The 18146-nt window shown below is 34.7% G+C and overlaps 1 protein-coding gene across 1 annotated transcript in view; it reads right to left on the bottom strand.

Annotated features, from left to right (window-relative positions):
• Nucleotides 1-4033: 4033 nt before the first annotated feature.
• The window catches only part of LOC129267442 (guanylate cyclase soluble subunit beta-2-like), a 35066-nt gene continuing 20953 nt past the window's right edge, over nt 4034-18146 (bottom strand). Inside the window, exons 7-13 of the mRNA XM_054905153.2 lie at nt 14552-14715; nt 13478-13634; nt 12766-12914; nt 12192-12338; nt 11406-11560; nt 10725-10858; nt 4034-6716 (exon numbers count right to left, since the gene is read on the bottom strand). Of these exons, the coding sequence (XP_054761128.2) occupies nt 6499-6716; nt 10725-10858; nt 11406-11560; nt 12192-12338; nt 12766-12914; nt 13478-13634; nt 14552-14715 (1124 nt within the window). The 3' untranslated portion in view covers nt 4034-6498. The remainder of the gene's footprint in view (nt 6717-10724; nt 10859-11405; nt 11561-12191; nt 12339-12765; nt 12915-13477; nt 13635-14551; nt 14716-18146) is intronic.

The following is an 18146-nucleotide window of genomic DNA, read 5'->3' as shown; positions in this document are numbered from 1 at the left end:
TTTCCTATTGCATTAATAATGTATTTTAATTTTTTACAATAAATTGCAAAAAAAGTTATGTAGTTAGAGAATAAAGCGAAAAAGTGTTTAATGTGTCGTAATACGACAGTGCCCCTGACGTACTTATTGTACAGACAAACAACATTTTACATTTGAATATGCCTTTATCTCGGATTTTCTCTTTTGCAGTGTTTTAAATTCGGTTATGAGCCGGATTGCTTGAACCCACCAATCCTAAGAAGACGGGTAACCGTGTGTCCACCATTCGCTGGATTCGTTTACCGTTTACTCATCATATTTTCACTATTATTCCATTTGTTATTCCTCTGCCTGAACTTCATCTTTAATATTTTTAGATATTAAGCGTCTAAGTACTTAAGTATAATATCTAAGTTTATGAAATTTCAATATTTGAGTAATTAAGTATCTAAATATTTACGCATTGATATAATGTACTTAAGTATTCAAATATCAAAGAACTATATCATTTTAATTTTCAGGTAAGAATCATTATGTTATTTACATATCTGAGCATTTAATTATATATTTCGGAATTAAGTTAAGTATGTATTATATCTGTTTTATATGCAATAGGAAAATTCGGGACCCAACTAAATGTGGATATATATATATTTTTTCTTATTTTAGTTGATCCTTCTTGGCCCAATGTGAACTTTTGTAAGACACAAGATGTAGAAGGGTTTCAATCTGGCAAATATCAATTATCGCCAACTACACTTACTATAACATCCACCAAATGAGCTTTGAGGGCCTAAACATTACCTCAAATTACTTGTTTGATCACTGCTTACTGAGGGGGCCGTTAAAGATGAAGGTTCCCCCAGAGTACAGCATACGTAAGATGGGCCCTCTCATCATTCACCAGGGCATTTTGTGCAATCTCTACGCAGACGCTTTCTGTAACACAGATAATCTTTATTCATGAGCCCTTCAATGACGAAACAGCCTTTGTCGAAAATCGGTGAATAAAAACAGCAGTCACGTCCTCGACTCTGGACAAACAACATATTCGGATTGTTTTTGTCCGGTCAAATCTTCGGACGATCTGCTTTCCCGAAAACCCCTCGGCCATTGTAGTTCGACTTGCATTTTCAAAGGAATTTGTGCGTTGTAGAAAACGACTGCGTAGTGATTGCCAAAATACGCTTATCATATTTCTTGATAAAAACAATTCATATTGACATTGAAGTGAAAGTCTCGTCAGGCAGTAGACGGCGCTGAAATATCATTATTTCGAATTGTCAAATTACAATATATTCACGATTTATTTCAGCAAATTTGATCCCGGCATAAAAACATTCTTAGTTACCTGAGAATATGCCCCAAAGTACCATTTTCGACTTGTATTTTCATACAAGAATACGTAGATGGCGTACAAGTATTCGTCATCTATCACCTCTTTTAAAGTATCATCATTGATAGGACCAACCTATTTTGGATGTATCCGGGATAAAGTTTTGATATAATTTCATGACAATTGTGATTACCGTATTATTGGTGATTAGGATATTATCAGAAATAATGATAATTTCAATAAGCATGATTTATTGATACGGTTAATGATGACAATATTAACAAGAATGATGATTATGACTATGGCAATGATAATATGATGATGAAAGTATTGTTAGTATCCCAAATATTGAATAAAACATTTTTAATAAACCCCGCATGAGACAAAACACAACCATCTGTTATTACAAAAAAAATAGTAATAATAATTTGTCAACAAACATTTCTTGTAAATATTTTTGTGCTTATTCTGAGCTTATTATCAGCTTCATGGAATTATGTACAAATCATACATTTTGTTGTTTAAGGCTAAGTGGCAACGTTTAGTCTAGCAAGTGTACTAATATATTATTAAATACAAGTTCATCCCGGGTTATCTGTACATTTTTAGACAGGTATTGTTCAGGAAATGATTATTCTTTAAGTCGTTAATTATGTTTATTCTGTTTTTAATCTGTTTAATAATCATCCACTCAAAAGGATCATCTACCTTATTTGAAGGGAGAACACAAATGACGGAAAACAGCATGAGATAGATTAGGATACAATTACGAGTCTTGTTTCATTCAGTGCCAATAACTGTCATACATTTTGAACACGTTGAATGGTCTCTATTATAAACTTAAGGCGATAGGTTGTAATAAACCGTTTGTACAAGTTATATTCAAAAATAAGTTTCAAAATTGTTAAATACATTTAGTAAGCTTTTACGTGACCCTGCATTCTCATACACCCATTAAAACTCGACAGACCATGGAAACATGATTCTTTGAGAAGGTATGATTGATCAGAAATTTGAGTAATGTTAATTGAATGCCAAGGCTGTTTATTCCCCTATATCTTTCAATATTGAGTTAAGGGTGTTGGTAAAATGTGTGCAGGAGGCTGCTTCAAGGTAATAGATCTGTAATAAGGACAGCATAAGACATGAGCAAATCTCAAACCAACTGGAAACACGATATGTTGGACCTATATTTGACGTGTATTTTGTTTGTGCAATTCTTGCTATTGCACCGAATAAAACAGTGACATATGTATCTTTGATGCCTATTACACGAAATGTACCAGCAATTTTCAAACAAACGGCGAACTGTATTTATAATCAGTAGAACAAATAATATATTTGAGATTTAAATAAATACAACGATCATCAATATTATTACCGAAATATCATCCAGTCCGAATCCATGTTCTTAATATTATTATTATTATTTCTACATGGGATCAGTCTTAAAACAAAGAAATTATTAACTTTTAATGGAATCATCTTGTTCCAGTGTTTAAGTTGGAAAGAAATGATTAATTAATCTTAAATGTACATGTTGTGTTTTGTAGCATTCTTGTGACGTAATGTTGCTATTCGAAAATACATATTTGATGTGATATATGTCTGTTTTTGTTCATTTTATCTTATTATGCTTTAAATGAATACATGTTATTTCAAAATAAAGAAAGAAAAAGGAAAATGTCCCCTTCAGACTCATTATTGTTTAAAGTCAATAATTGAAATAATTGCGTAAACACTTGATAATACAGAAAAATGATTAAATTTATGTTATTATTTTTACATCCATACGACGAAATTTTGTACTTTTTCAAGTATTGTTGACGGTTGAAAAGGTACTAACAAAATGTAAGGAATATGCATTACTCAAACAATTAACATAAATTGACTGTCTGCTTAGGCATTTGAGGTGAAATGTTCGTTGTCATTTCTTTAAGCTCGGGGATTTGGCAGACAAAAAATCTAGAGATTTGAGGAATTCAAAGCTTATGAAGCGAGCAGCCCAAATGTTCAATTTGCACCCAAATGTTCAATTTGCACCTAATTGCTATGCATAACTTTAAAGCACAGGAGTATCTACTACTTTATTTCATTGCTTAATATAAATCAAAATAGCCCTTTTTAATGTCAATGTCACAAATCAAATTATTGAAAATACTTCTCCAGAAATTCAGATCAATTTTGAAATTACCGTTCTTGTATTGTATTTCGATGTGTTTTATACGCAACTAAGCCATATTTTTTTTTATTTTTTTTTTTATGGGGGGGGGTAATCCTTAACACATTAATTCCCAAAATTGTTTTCGTATTTATGAATTTATAAAACAAGTGTGGCTTTGTTTTGATTTCGAATCAGTATTAATTGAATAGTTATTTTGTTGAAAAAAAAACAATTCATTAATCCACAATATCAACTGATTTATAGTGCATGCGCAGTTTTACATAAAGTTATTTCATTATTGTCCGATCGTTCTCCTTTGACTAGTTTTGAAAGCCAGATCTTCTTTGTTGTGAAATCGTTCCGTCTTGTACATAACTTTTCCCTTTTTGGTCAAAGATGTTTATATATATATTCAAAATACTACCAACATTTCAACAATTGCAACCAACAAAAATAAATCATTTAGAAACACTGCCCTCTACGTAGCATACGCAACACCTAAAAATGCGGCAATTCAAAATAAACTTGGTACACACGACTTAATTTCTGTACTAATAATCAGGATTTACTTTATAATACACAATAGTACTTCAGAGTTACAAATCATGAACATTTTATGATATAAACTCACTGTTTGGTTGGTGTAAATACTCGACGGAAAGGTACTTTCTCGGGACATTCTGTCCCACGTACTGGACGGTATTTCTGACTTGGCTTCAGGATGAAGATGGCTTCTGCGGTACCGTACATGGTATGGTGTCTACAAACAAGCAATTTACCTCCGAAAAAATCTCAAATCAAATTAGAGAAATTTCTGGTTCAAAGAAAGAGTATCACTTTCAGTGTAAATCAACATTAGTCGCATCGGTGGTAATCATAGGCGGCGGAAGCGGGGGAGGGACGGGAGGGGGGACCTGTCCCTCCTAAACTTGAGGTGGGGGGACGATTCCCCCTAAAATTTTAGTTGATAACCTTTTTTTTTTCTTTTTTTTTGCTTGTCAAAAAAATTTGTTGGTCCCCCCCCCCTAAAATTTTGGTTGATAACCTTTTTTTTTTAGCTTGTCAAATTTTTTTGCTGGTCCCCCCTAATTTTTTGGGCTTCCGCCGCCATTGGTGGTAATACCAAATTGTACACTATATGTCGAAACTCTTAGCGATTGTTAAAGTAATTTTCCAGTCTCCTATAATTATCTAACAACAATGATTCCTCAACATTGCTCATTACGATGCTTGTCTGTATATTTCTTTATATTTTTTTTCAAAAATTACCTTTGTGGATCTAGCCCCATTTCCAAACAAATTAAAATTGATCTAGCCCTTTTTTTTACTAAAGTGATTTTTCTTTGCCATTTTTTCACTTTTAATGGGAATTTCATTTTTCATCATAACTACTAAACATCCATACATTGGGTCTTGGGACAACAAAATCAAATTTGATTAGAAATGGATCTAACCCCTTTTGCAAATGAGCTCTTCATATAATTATTTTAATTATATCTGATAACTGGGAGGTAGGGCAAACTGCCATGCTTCCGTATTATCCACCTGACCATCGCAATCACACATTCATCATTAAATGTAAGTACTTCTGTACTGAAAGAACACCAAAATATTTTTATTCATACATTTCTTGTAAGAAATTATAAAATACCTGTCACGTACAAAAACATAGAACTCGTAAGTGTTAGAACAATGGCGACATAATTTACAAAATAATTCTGTATAATAAAAAAACAGCCTAAGGTTTATTCATATTTCATTGTCAAGATTTCAAACATGGATCAATAACTGCATGCCCTTTCTATTCACACATTATCAAGCTGGACAGGATACAAGGAGTTGGGGTTTAAGTGATTGGTCAAGAGGGTGTTTAAGGGTTTCCTAAAGAAAAATCGAATGATTTTGTGAACATTTTTGGTGAATTTTGTAAAGATTTTCAGCCAAAGCAAAAAGTTTTCAAAATATCTAGGGGAAGCAATTACCCTCTCCTCAAGCCTCTGCGTACACGGCCATGATTCCAATCGGTTGTTGAGATGAATTTTGAGAATGGATCAGACAAAGAGAATAGGAATTAATTGGTAATCGCTAGAAGAGTGAATGAAGAAAATAGATGAAAAAAAAGGGAATGAGCGAGAGATATAGACAGAGCGTGAGGGTAAATTGATGATGAAAATATAAAGATCCGTGGGAAATAAATCGTTTTATAACAATTATTTATTTACATATATAAACTTATCTTATGTGATTGATTGACTCACACTAATTTCTCCATTTTTCTCATTCAAAGGAATTTTTTTTCTTCTATTTTCACAAAATATGATTATACAAAATCATTTTCCATCATTCATAAAAGTATACTAACATAATATATTTCATAACCAACAAAAGAGCGTGATAACATAAAAGTAAAATTTGTGGTGGAATACGCTTGAAACACAAATTTCCTTATAAAGATCACGATTCAAGCTACATATTATGCATTTACAAAATATCGACATTATTCATGGTGCGACCGATATCTATGTTTCCACTTTATATTGTTTATATTTACATCATTAATACAGTGGATGTTTTCATGTATAACTGCACAAAGATATGCATATACAGCAAATACATTTTTAACATTCAAAGAAATGGGATGGGGCAACTAAAACAAAAAGCTTGATGTAGTACACCTCTCCCCATCCCCAATGTAAAATAAATAAGTAAATAACTTTGATTTTCATATGAGAAAAAAAAATCTATAAAACAAATGCACAAAATATGTAATTAAAAATAAGGTGTATATCAATGACAACTTTAACACTAATCAAAGTATAACATTCAATAGGCGCAAACGTTCTCTTGATATTTAATTGAGAAACTTTTAGAAAATAAAATTTTTCTAAGTCTTGTATATATTTTTATATATTAGACAAACATACCCTATTTTTAGTAAAAGATGTTTTATATAACTTGTCGTATTCAATGCTTTAATGAAGTTCACTGTGTCCAACTTAGAGTCGCATGAAGTAAGAGTTTAAAGCACAATGCATAATGTCGAAGATGTATTCCTTCCATCATGATCATAAGATGATGAGGACTGTGTCTTTGATGGCTCGTTCTTGACACCAGAGGGCGCAGTAACATCTGATGTGGTTGTGTTTTTCCCATCGATATTCGTTGTCGGGATCGGTTCGTTGATAATCACGGGAGCCTGCACGTCTTTGTCATCAGAACTAGCCTGGTCATCGGCCTCTGAATATTTGTAATAAAGATGAATGGTGAAGCAACAACTGATCTTTATTGAACGAAATTAACCTAATTCAAATGATTAATATAATGTTTCACACTGATATTCGTGGATAGAATGTACTAATTATTACCAGTAGCACTAATAATGGTATTGGTAGCAGCAGTAGTAAAAGCAGTAGCGGCATAGCAGTAGTAGCTGTAGCAGCAGCAGCAACATAGAAAGGAAGCGATGCTGGAGGAGGAGAAGATGAAGAACAACAACAACACACGTGGAGGAACAATGAGAAAATGTTATGGAACAATTAAGTTCGTTTATTTGGTATTGATAAAAAAGTATACATAAATATTGCTAGTAATCGGATGAACATGGTGAATAGACTAATTCAAGAGAATAGACTTACTGGCAGACTTAAAAAGCTATTCAAGAAAACGTCAACTTCTCAACACAACGTTTACCACGTGATCGACATTCACAAAATAATGTGTGCGTAACTTTGTTCATGTTGTAACAATAGATAGCGGTCAGACGCCGGAACTTTTCCCTCGCATAAGCTTTAAAGGGAAGGGGATCATTCTTGCAAGAATTATATTAGATCTGGGATTAGATACCAATGATTCTCGACATCGGGAAAGGTATGTCACACGTGGATTTGGTTGCAATTTGTGTTAACATAGATAAATATCCTCACTTCGTACCAGTTTGATTGAAGATAAAATGGACTCTAAATCTACATTATGTACGCTCGAACGCAGTGTGACCACCATTTGATTGCATATACCACTGTATACGGATAAATAGGTTTAAACATCCCAATCACGTATAACGGAATGCTGTATTCGCAATTACATTGATCACAGTGGTGATTGGCTATTTTCGCCGTCGAAATACAGGAAGGATTTGAAAAGTGCACCATAACACGGAATTTATCAAGCCTTGGTAAGTGTTCCCGTATTGTTGAACTTATTGTTCTTTTACTAACCCGTTGTGAAACAGTCTTTTAAACCAATACATTGACCCGGTTTGTGCATTTGACTCTTGATACAATAGTGACAATACTACATGGAACTGGATATGTGGGACCAAACAACTGGGATCGTATTTTAGCATCCGCTTCACATATACTTTCTGCAGAATTTACTGAAAATGCCCGTCAAAACACAATGGACGGATTAGAGGGCATTGTCGAAAATTGGTGGACCGGGAGAGCACTTCGTCTTAAGATTTTGCAGGACAACAATTGAAAAGATTAGGTTTGTCCAGAGTCCAGTGCCGACCGCACAGTAACTTTGTTAACCTAAGAGAGCGCTAACAGTAAGCCCAGTAACATCTTTCGGATTGTGAAGTCAAAACATTTATTTCAATGTGTCAGTAGTGCATCGCTGCCACATTACCAGTTGTAACAGGGCCTCTGTTAGCGCATTTTTAGCGCATTGTTAGCGCTAAAAACATTTCTGTGCGGTCAGTACAGGACGACACTGCTGTTTCGATACACCGATTTTCGACAAAGGCTGGCTTGTTATGAACGGCTTTACTGTCATGAAATGAACAATCATTTTGCAAACATTAGTAAAATGATAGCAAATACTTTTCCTGAAAAAAAAATTGAATGGAAACATCCTGAAAGTGTTTAATCTTTTGAATTTAAAAATGTTGAGATAGACACAATTTTAAAACATCTTACTCGCCTTGACAAAAGGAGTAAGGTGGATGTTTTAGGCCTAGATAAAAAAAATATTAAATATCGCAGCACCATACATATGTGATTCTCTAACCCTTATCTACAATAAAAGTTTATCTTCTGGCGAAATACCCGACGACTGGAAAATGGCACGAACAACCCCGGTTTATAAAGGCAAGGGTTCAAAGAAAGATAGAAATTATTATAGGCCTATTTCTCTTGTTAGCCATGTTGCTAAGATCATCGAAAAAGCGGTTCAATCCCAACTATTGAAATACTTAAATAAAAATGACATGATCAACGCCGACCAATCAGCCTTTTTACCTAATCACTTTACCTCAACTAGTCTACCTTGCATACTTGATGATTTTTTATGAAGCCATGAATTAAAGTAAAAAAAAGTAGCTGCTTGCTGAGATATTTCTAAATGCTTTGATTGCATCGATTATGATTTACTGATTTATAAATTAGAGAAGTATGGAATACGTAGCAATCAGCTTCAATGGTTTCAGAGTTATATTTCTAATAGAAAGCAAAGTGTACAACATCAAGGTAAACGATCACACACGAGGTACCCCGCAGTAGGTATTCCTCAGGGTAGTGCCCTTGGCCCCACTCGTTTCCTTATCTTTATTAATGATATTTCGGAATATGTTACAAATGGTTCATGCAATATATTCGCTGATGATGTGGTTGTTTATCTTAGTGGGAAAGATAATACCGATGCAAATGCAAAATTACAGACAAACATGGCTGAAATCAATAAATGGTATGCTAATAACAGACTTCGAATTAATAAGATAAAACTAAGGTGATGCAATAAAAATCAAAATCCTTAAATGAACTTAACATTTATATTGAAGGGCGCAAGATTGAGCAAGTAAAAAACATGAAATATCTTGGACTCATGATTGATGATAAGTTGAAATGGAATGCTCACACTAATATTGTTTGTAAATCTGTCGAATATAAGTCCATATTCTTGCCAAACTTAGTAAATTTGTTAACTCTAACTTATTGAACATATTGTATAAGTCTACAACTCAACCATGCTATGATTATGCATGTTCTGTACGGGGTAATTGCCCAGAAGTTTACAAAAAGAAATTGTTGAGAACACAAAAAAGAGCAGCACGAATAGTCACGAAAAACTTTGATTACGAGAAATACAATGGAACTAAGTTAATGACGGACTTGTGACCAAGCATTGAACAAAGACGCAACTTCTTTCTTGCAACACTTATGTACAAATGTATTAATGGCACTGCTCCAGGACGATTATGTAATGAAATTGAGATGTATTGTGACCGCCATGGATTTAACACTAGAAACGTAGATTCTTTAAATGTAATAATACCTAAATCTAAGCTAGAATTATTCAAATAATCATTTAGATATGCTGGTGCTAAAATATGGAACGAGCTTCCACCCAGCCTCCAAAATGCAACATCACTCGATAATTTTAAATTTAAATACAAGAAATTAATTTTAAAACCCTGATGGGCAATCCATATGTACTACATTACCTGAGAGTTTTAATTGTGAAAGAAAGAAATTGTATCCCAAACCCCGATATGGAGTCTCATGTACATTTTACATACCATTTTGTTCAAATACACTTCGATCCAATCATTGTTTTTATCAGGTTTATAGTACCTATATCTTTATTGTAATTCGTTACAATTTATTATGTATAAATTTTTATTTAGTTATAATTCAGTTTGGTTCATAAATACATGAAACACTATTTTTATGTACTCTCACACTTTTATGTAAATTATACCACTTTTTTATTTCTATTTCATATCAGTGTTCCACTTAAAAAGATGTTTTATTATCCAGATTTTTATCAATTTTTATATAGTTCTGCAACTATTAATTCATACACTTCGTCCCCGAAATTTGTTCTTTAATTCGTAGATAATTACTTCAATTTAATAACATTTACTATATTTCTTTGTATAACATATTGTTAATTGTCTTGTATTGCATTGTATCACTTTAAGCACAAATTTTCAGATATTACTTTGATTTTTATCTCATTTTAAATATATTATTGATTTATATGTATTTATGTATTTAATGTCAGGACCATGATGTAAAACAGTTTTTTTAACTGATCTTGTCATCCTGAATAAATATATTCAAATAAATAAATAATAATAAATAGTTTAAGTTCGTGTAATATTCTTAGCATACTCTGCCGGTTATCTAAACGTTGAAATAGGCTGTTTTATGTTCAATTGGTAAATAGTTTAAATGTATAAAAAATATCCTTTAACTTTAAATAACAAGATGGGATTGTTAAAGGGCAAAGTTCAAGGTTCAATACCTTCCTCTGACGCCGAAGAGTCATCATTGACCTGGTTAGTTCGTGACGTCACAAAGTGTGTCATCATTCTGCCCTTGCCTTTGATTTCCGTTCCACCTCTCGCCTCTGTTTCAAATCCTTTCCCCTTAATTGCTCTGTATAATATACACATAATGTGTGGGACAATACAACGTAAAACAATTTAAGTTAATCACATGATCGTATGGTTGAACATTGGTTATTGCATGTTCTTCCTTGGATTTCCACCATGTTGTGGATGAGTGTCCTGATTGAACTATCGCCGAGGTTTAGGTTATTTGTGAGTATCCTTCTATGTTAACTTTGGGATATGTAGTTTCCCTCTATCTAAAAGGGGTAAGATTTTAACTGAACTTTCACTGTAAATCCCCTGGAAATCACGCGAAGGTCAACAAGGTAAAAGTTATGGTCATGGGACGACTATTTCGAAAGGGTTTTTTGTTTAACACCTTAGTCATTCGGGCATCCAAAGTACTGAGGGCGCTACAGGCTTTCCAAAAAATACGACCCTATCATCAACTGTTATCATGGTTACGTCAAGGTCAAAACCTACAAATCGGTGACGTCGTTTATGAAAAGATAAAATGAAAAGAAAGATTGAGTAAATATTTATGAAGTGTTTAAATTAATGTGAATTTTAAGGACAATAATAGTGTAAACTACCTGTATGTAGAAGGGCTGATATGAACTTTTCCTGGCACCCCATGGCTTTCCATTCTCGATGCCGTGTTGACAGTATCACCAAACAAACAGTATCGAGGCATCTTTACACCAACAACTCCAGCTACTACAGGACCGGTGTGAATACCAACTCGAATCTAAGTTTTACGGAGAAGGATGTCATATGGGGGGAAAAGGGAAATTGCCACTTTTTTAAAAAGAAAAACAAATAAATACATTTTCGGTGACAATGGTTTGTCGCCAAACCTTTATTATGTTTCCTTAATTGTTTGTGTGTTTTTGATCATGTTGATCGTAAAGAGTTAGACACTGGCAGATGGAAATACAATAGGGGCTGCGGAACGGTTTTGAAACTGAGGGGCTGACAATGCCCCCAAATCACAATCAGGTAGTAATTTTCACGTTTTTACACGCTTTTGACTAAGTTAGGGTTAAAGCCCCCCCCCCCCCCCCCTCCACGGTTCCGTGGCCCCTGTAAAAAAAAATTTAATGAATAAGTAAAAAAAAAAAAACAGCCGAGGCCTACTGATTATGACTCTCACTTTTCAAACACTTATGACTCTCACTTTTTAAACACTGGGTAGTTGCTTGCAACCTGCGTTGCTTTTTTTCCATCACGAATTTTACCCCATTGTGCAGCACTCGACACAAGTGAAGTGAATGCGTACACCACAGTTCCGAATTAAAACAGGGTTTTTAACGAACCTCGAAATATTTTTTTTTTCTGAAATGGGCAGTGTTATATGCATGTTATTTTAATTATTTTACCTGTATTTTCTCGCCTGTGACGGGCGAGGAGATGCTCTTGACTCCTTCAATCTGACCAAGACCAAAACACGTGACCTGTTCAGCATGGGTATCATTAGGAATAGGTAATCCTCCTGCCGTCATGTACGCATCCCCGATCGTTTCAACCTGAAAACAATAGCATTGTTAATGATGCTTAATTAATCAAATAGTTTAACGCGGCGGCTTCGCGTTGCTGCGTTAATTTCAACGAATTCAAATGCACTTCAGATAGAGAAGGTTCTTAGAATGCACATGGAAGTTGCATTTATGCATTTCTTTCTAACTTTTCTTCTATTGGCACATCTATCGCTCATCAAAAATATTAAATCTTTAATAAATAATCAACAAGGATAATAAGGCCAATAATTAATTGCCTACAATTTTCAGACCAAATTTTATATTTTTTATTTACTAATCATTGTTTTATCCACTTTATTGAATCCTTCAATTTATCACGTATTCATTTGTATTCACATCTATGTGTTTATTTCATTTTCATTCACCTAATTATATAATTATTGTTAGGGATGCAGATGTATGGAGCAATACGTACCTTGTAGACATTGTGCACACTTGTTAGTTCATCAAACACAACGTACATCTCATTGAGAAGGTGAACGATCTGTATAGGGTCACACTGGGAGCACATATCTGTAAATTTGACAATATCACTGAAGGAAATCGTCACTTGCTGAAAATCACCTACAGAGGGCGTGAGATAAGAAAAAGGAGAGGGTGGAAAAAGATCAATGCCGGACGTGAGCGCCAGAAGATAAAACAAAGGAAAATAATACATATAATCGGTAAAGGTGATATACTACACTCTAGGTGAGAAAAAAATTGTAAAAATTGTCTTTTTTCTCGTTTTTGCCTTCCCCGTTATAATTACACAAATTTATATAGACAAATAAGTTTTTATTAATCATATGTGTTTGCTTTATTTTACCCCGCCCCCCCCCCCCTCTTCTTTTCGGGCTAACTTTCGTTTGATTCCTCGAATGATAATTACAACATCCTACCTTCTTAAACTAACCTCTAATTAATATTTTCGGTTTGGTAATATGCAATTTATTTTTGCTGATCTTTCTGAACACAATGGAATGTTACTTAATACACCAGCCATCGAAGACACTGCTCCCTCTCCTTTCTCTTTCGAATATTAAAAAAATGAATTTCACAATTGTATGTATCTACGCACGGAGTACAAGCATAATTTTCACCAGGATTTACGTAAATGGGTATTTTAGTAATCCAAGTTTACTAACCTGCCTCAACTTTCTTGCCATCTCTCAGATCATTAGCGACCTCTTTCGGCAGCATGGAGTACAGAAGTGTATCGGTTTTCTTCTTTTCCAGTTCGAGATCTCTCATGAGTATGCGCAGTTCCTCTTTCTTCTGTTCGAGCTGCTTTGCTAACTCAACCTGAAAACAATATCAACAACTTCAAAACAGAGTAAAAACTATGCATATACAGTTATATATTCATGGATTCGGTTATGGATTTGGTGTTTTTGTGGGGGTTTTGTGGGCCTATGTATTTTTTTGGAAGTCTTCACGCACATTGCATTATTATTAAAAAAAAAAAATTACGGAAACGTGTATATTTTTAAGCATATTGCCGTTCAAGCCATGCTATTATTGCCATGCCATATAGCATGTGCAGAGAGAAAGAGTTGTGTTCTTTATGTACATTCATCTCAACCTTTATGTCCAATTAGAAAGAAACTATTTGTCTCACCTGACCTCATTTCAGCTACCAATGCCCGTGTGTATGTTGTCTACTAAAACTATTAAAATTTGCAATACAGAATAAAGATAGTATTAAAAAACGTCAGGGTGGAATAATTTTTATGGCATGTATTTTTGTTAATTTAACAGAAGAAGATTTTTTTTTTCCCTTTATTCGTTCACTTGCAGATTTAAAAAAAAAAAAAAAAATGTTTAATGTGAAGTTTATTTCCATCTGCCAATAAATTGCTGTTTGCAAACAAATAATGCAAGCGCAGCAAAATCTCAAATCTGCGTTAGAAGTAGGCTGGAATTTCTTATCTTTTTTAATGATGAGGGTCAAGAGTATAAACGGACCCAATAAGTTTACGAATAGCTTATTATTTTACGTGACAGAAATTATTCACTTCCATTTCTTTAACTAGTCTCAACTAAAACGTGGGCTGTGGGTCGTTGATTATCTCTGTCATTGAGTTTTCTATCATGCACTTTCATTCAAAATAAAAATGACAAAAAACACTGACGATATTCTGAGCAGTTTGTCAACGTTAATTATTATCCCAAAACTTGTATCACGTTCGAAATCCACCATGTCCATATTATTAAGTTACCTCTGCGATTCTCTGTTGATTAAAAAGTATCAGGTCACGTGTGAGATCATGTGATGCGATGTCTGAAAAGTGCATTTTCCTGTCACGGAGGTCATTAAGAGATGTGAGTTGAGGAGAGCAGAGAAATACGAAGAGATTGGATTCTGGCATCCACACCATCTGACCTATAGGCAGAGAAAATGAGAACATTTACAATGATATAGTAGCAGTAGCGGCAGTAGTAGTAGGAGTAGGAGTAATATTCGAGTAGTAGAAGTAGTAGTAGTTGTTGTAATAGTTGTAGTGCTAGTAGTGGTAGTAGGAGTAGTAGTAGTAGTAGTAGTAGTAGTAGTAGTAGTAGTAGTAGTAGTAGTAGTAATAGTAGAAGTGGTCAGGGACTGCGGAACGTAATTTCATTGGGGGGCAAAGCAAAAAAGGGCACTTATATGTCAAAGTAGGCATTTTAGTACAAACGGATTTTATTTATCATGAGATTATCATCTTCATGAAGTAGATGTGTGTTTTTGTAGTAATTAAGCTGAGCATAGCCATTTTGAAATGATTGCTGATCGAAAAGATATGTAATATGGTTCATACACAAGCGAGCGTAGCGAGCGAGCGGTTTGAAAAAAAAAATCTGGGGTAGTAAAACTCGCTTTTTGCCTATCACAATGCTAATCTGTTAAGCGCGAAACGTTAGCTCAAACTTTGGACATTTCATGTAATAATACATTTAATATTTGTTAATACTAACCAGAGAAGTAACCTGTTAAAAACGGAACTTAGTGTCTCATGAATAGGATACATATCTCACCAATCGAATAATGCGAGCGCGAACTTGTGATATTCCGACCTGTAAACTGGACATTCTAAGTATTTATTTAAAACAGGAGCAGAATGGCTACCTTACAAAACAATATTTTTTTATTGAAGCGCGAGCCAAAATTTTTGTGATTTTCTAACCTAAAATAATTTTTTTTTTTCGAAAATGGTATTTCATTATAAAAAGGGGCATATTTCATAAAAAAAGCCTTTTCCATTCTAAGCATTTTTTCCTTCGGGGAATGGGGGGGGGGGGGGCAAGTGCTCCTCCTGCCGCTTGGTTCCGTCGCCCCTGGTAGTAGTAGTTGTTGTTTTTGTTGTAATGTATTTGTAGTAGTAGAAGTAAAAGTATAGCAATAGTAGGAATAGTAATTGAAATAGCAGCAATTGTAGTAGTAGTAGTAACAGTAGTAGGAGTAGTCGTATTAGTAGTAGTAGTAGTAGTAGTTGTGGTAGTAGTAGCAGGAGTAGTAGTAGTAGTAGCAATAGTAGCAGTAGAAGTAGTAGTAGTAGTAGTAGTAGTAGTTTAGTAGTAGTACTAGTAGTGGTATTGGTGGTTGTGGTAATGTTAGTAGTACATGCAATGGCATTTGTACTAATGAAAATAATGTAATAGAAGTAGGTGATATTAATAGTAGAATTGACCATATAAAGTCATACATATCCGAATCGCTTGCCAAGCGAACATCTGTTTCATAAATTATTCATGAGATAAGCGGAACCGTACTTTCGACAAATATGTCTGGTAGGCCTAAACGTTGACGGTTGACTCACTGCTGGCGCGTCGATATTTTTCTCAAGCAAGGTTATTGTAACGCCACAAAGAATTTATATCGTCAATTCGTAAGATGGAAAATAAATAAGTAAAGGAAACGGAAACAAAACAGAGGCACATTTTAGTTTGAGCATACATAATGTTTTATCTAAAGTGTAATGGAGTACACATTCAGTGAAACACAAAAACATCCATTACCGCGAGTGATTGATGGGTAAAGTGCACTTTATCACGTGACATATGACAAAGTGGTAAAAATGTTAAAAGTGAAGAAATCTGTTTTAGCATAGGGCCTACTAATATGCAAGGATAAAGAAATATGGAAGCTTTTTTATTTATATTTTCATTGTTTGTGTTTTTTTCCCAGAGGAAGGCAATTAATTGCGCAAACTCAATGATTGACTGAGAAATCCAACCCCTACAATCTCGGCTTTAGCCACGGCTCTTCCGCTGTTAAAGTGGGCAAATAGACGTTATATTGTCGTCAATGAAAGGCGCCGTTTTTAAGAAACACGTTTTTTCTCAAACATTCCAGCCATTAATCGATCGAATTGCACAAATAAGCGATGAATATGTGAAAGTCATATAATGAGCTAAATTTCATTCAAGCTAATAAGGTTATTGGATAACCAAAGCACAATTTTCCAAGTCTTCAGCACTTCATCTTTGACTTTGGCCGATGCTAAGCAAAATGTTCGATACGTGCAAAATAGCACTTTCATAAAATTTTATTTTTTTCATTTACATGGTTGCCGACCTATTTTTCGAATTCCTAGGTTTTGATCAAACGTGGAATTGTTCTGCTCCCACAGGTTGTGAGACTTTTCAAATCTACCAACAAAAATGTGCGGTTCGTTGATATTGCGATTTTTTTATCATGTTTTTTTTTTATTTTTACAAATGTTACATGTTATAACGTATAATATTTACTGATGGATCATTAATGAACCTACAATCTTCAAACAAGTTATATATATATGATATCAGGATCAAGAAGACATTCATGTAGATTTTGTGAATAACTGACCAAAATAATACATACACATCCACACCCTCTCTCAAACTCACACACACACACACACACATATATGTACGCAACTACCCTCGCAGGGGCCACGACTTCTCTTCACGATGGATGTCTCATCTCTGTACACTAATATTCCCATGAACATGATGAATGAAGGTCTCCGAGCTATCAGGTACTTTCTACACAAGTTTCCATCACCGGACCGTCCAGACGATACTACTGTTCTTCGACTTACTGAGTTGGTACTTAGACTTGCTGCTTTTCGGTTCAATGGTGAATTCTATCTGCAGAAGAAAGGAGTTGCCATGGGAACTAAAATGGGACCTTCCTACGCACGCCTCTTTGTCGGTTGTATCGAACAGGAAATCTTGAGGAGCTTCCGAGGCCCACAGCCTCTTATTTTAAAGAGGTACATCGACGACTATGTAGGAGTCGCATTTTGCCCCTTGGAGGACCTGAATGAGCTGATTGCTCATTTCAACGATTTCCATCCGTGTCTCAAAATCACTCACATAAACTCTGAGGATTCACTCCCATTTCTAGACATTCAACTTCGGATAGATGGCCAGCAGATTAAAACTATAGTGTACACTACAAGTCTACACATGCTCACTGCTACCTACATTATTCGTCATCTCATCCACCCAGCTGCAAACAATCAATTCCTTTCTCACTACTCACCCGGCTCCGGCGTCTTTTCAGTGATGACCAGGACTTCAGACAACGATCCGAAGAAATGACAGGGTTCTTCCGACAAAGGGGTTATCCAAAGCAAGTCATCCATAAAGCTTCTTGGAAAGCTTCCAGCCTAAGTCGCACGGCCACTTTGCAACCACGTCAGCAAGAGAACATGGACCGGGTACCATTGGTCCTAACGTACCATCCGTCTACCGAGAGAATCGTCTCAACCATCATGAATAAGACGGGCATTCTCAAGGAGGATGAGAATAACCGGGAGATATTCAAGAATCCTCCAGTGGTCGCGTATAAGA

This window comes from Lytechinus pictus, chromosome 8, assembly GCF_037042905.1.
Source record: "Lytechinus pictus isolate F3 Inbred chromosome 8, Lp3.0, whole genome shotgun sequence".
NCBI lineage: Eukaryota > Metazoa > Echinodermata > Echinoidea > Temnopleuroida > Toxopneustidae > Lytechinus > Lytechinus pictus.
The sequence above is the reverse complement of the archived record's forward strand: the minus strand, read 5'-3'. Positions and strand labels throughout refer to the sequence as shown.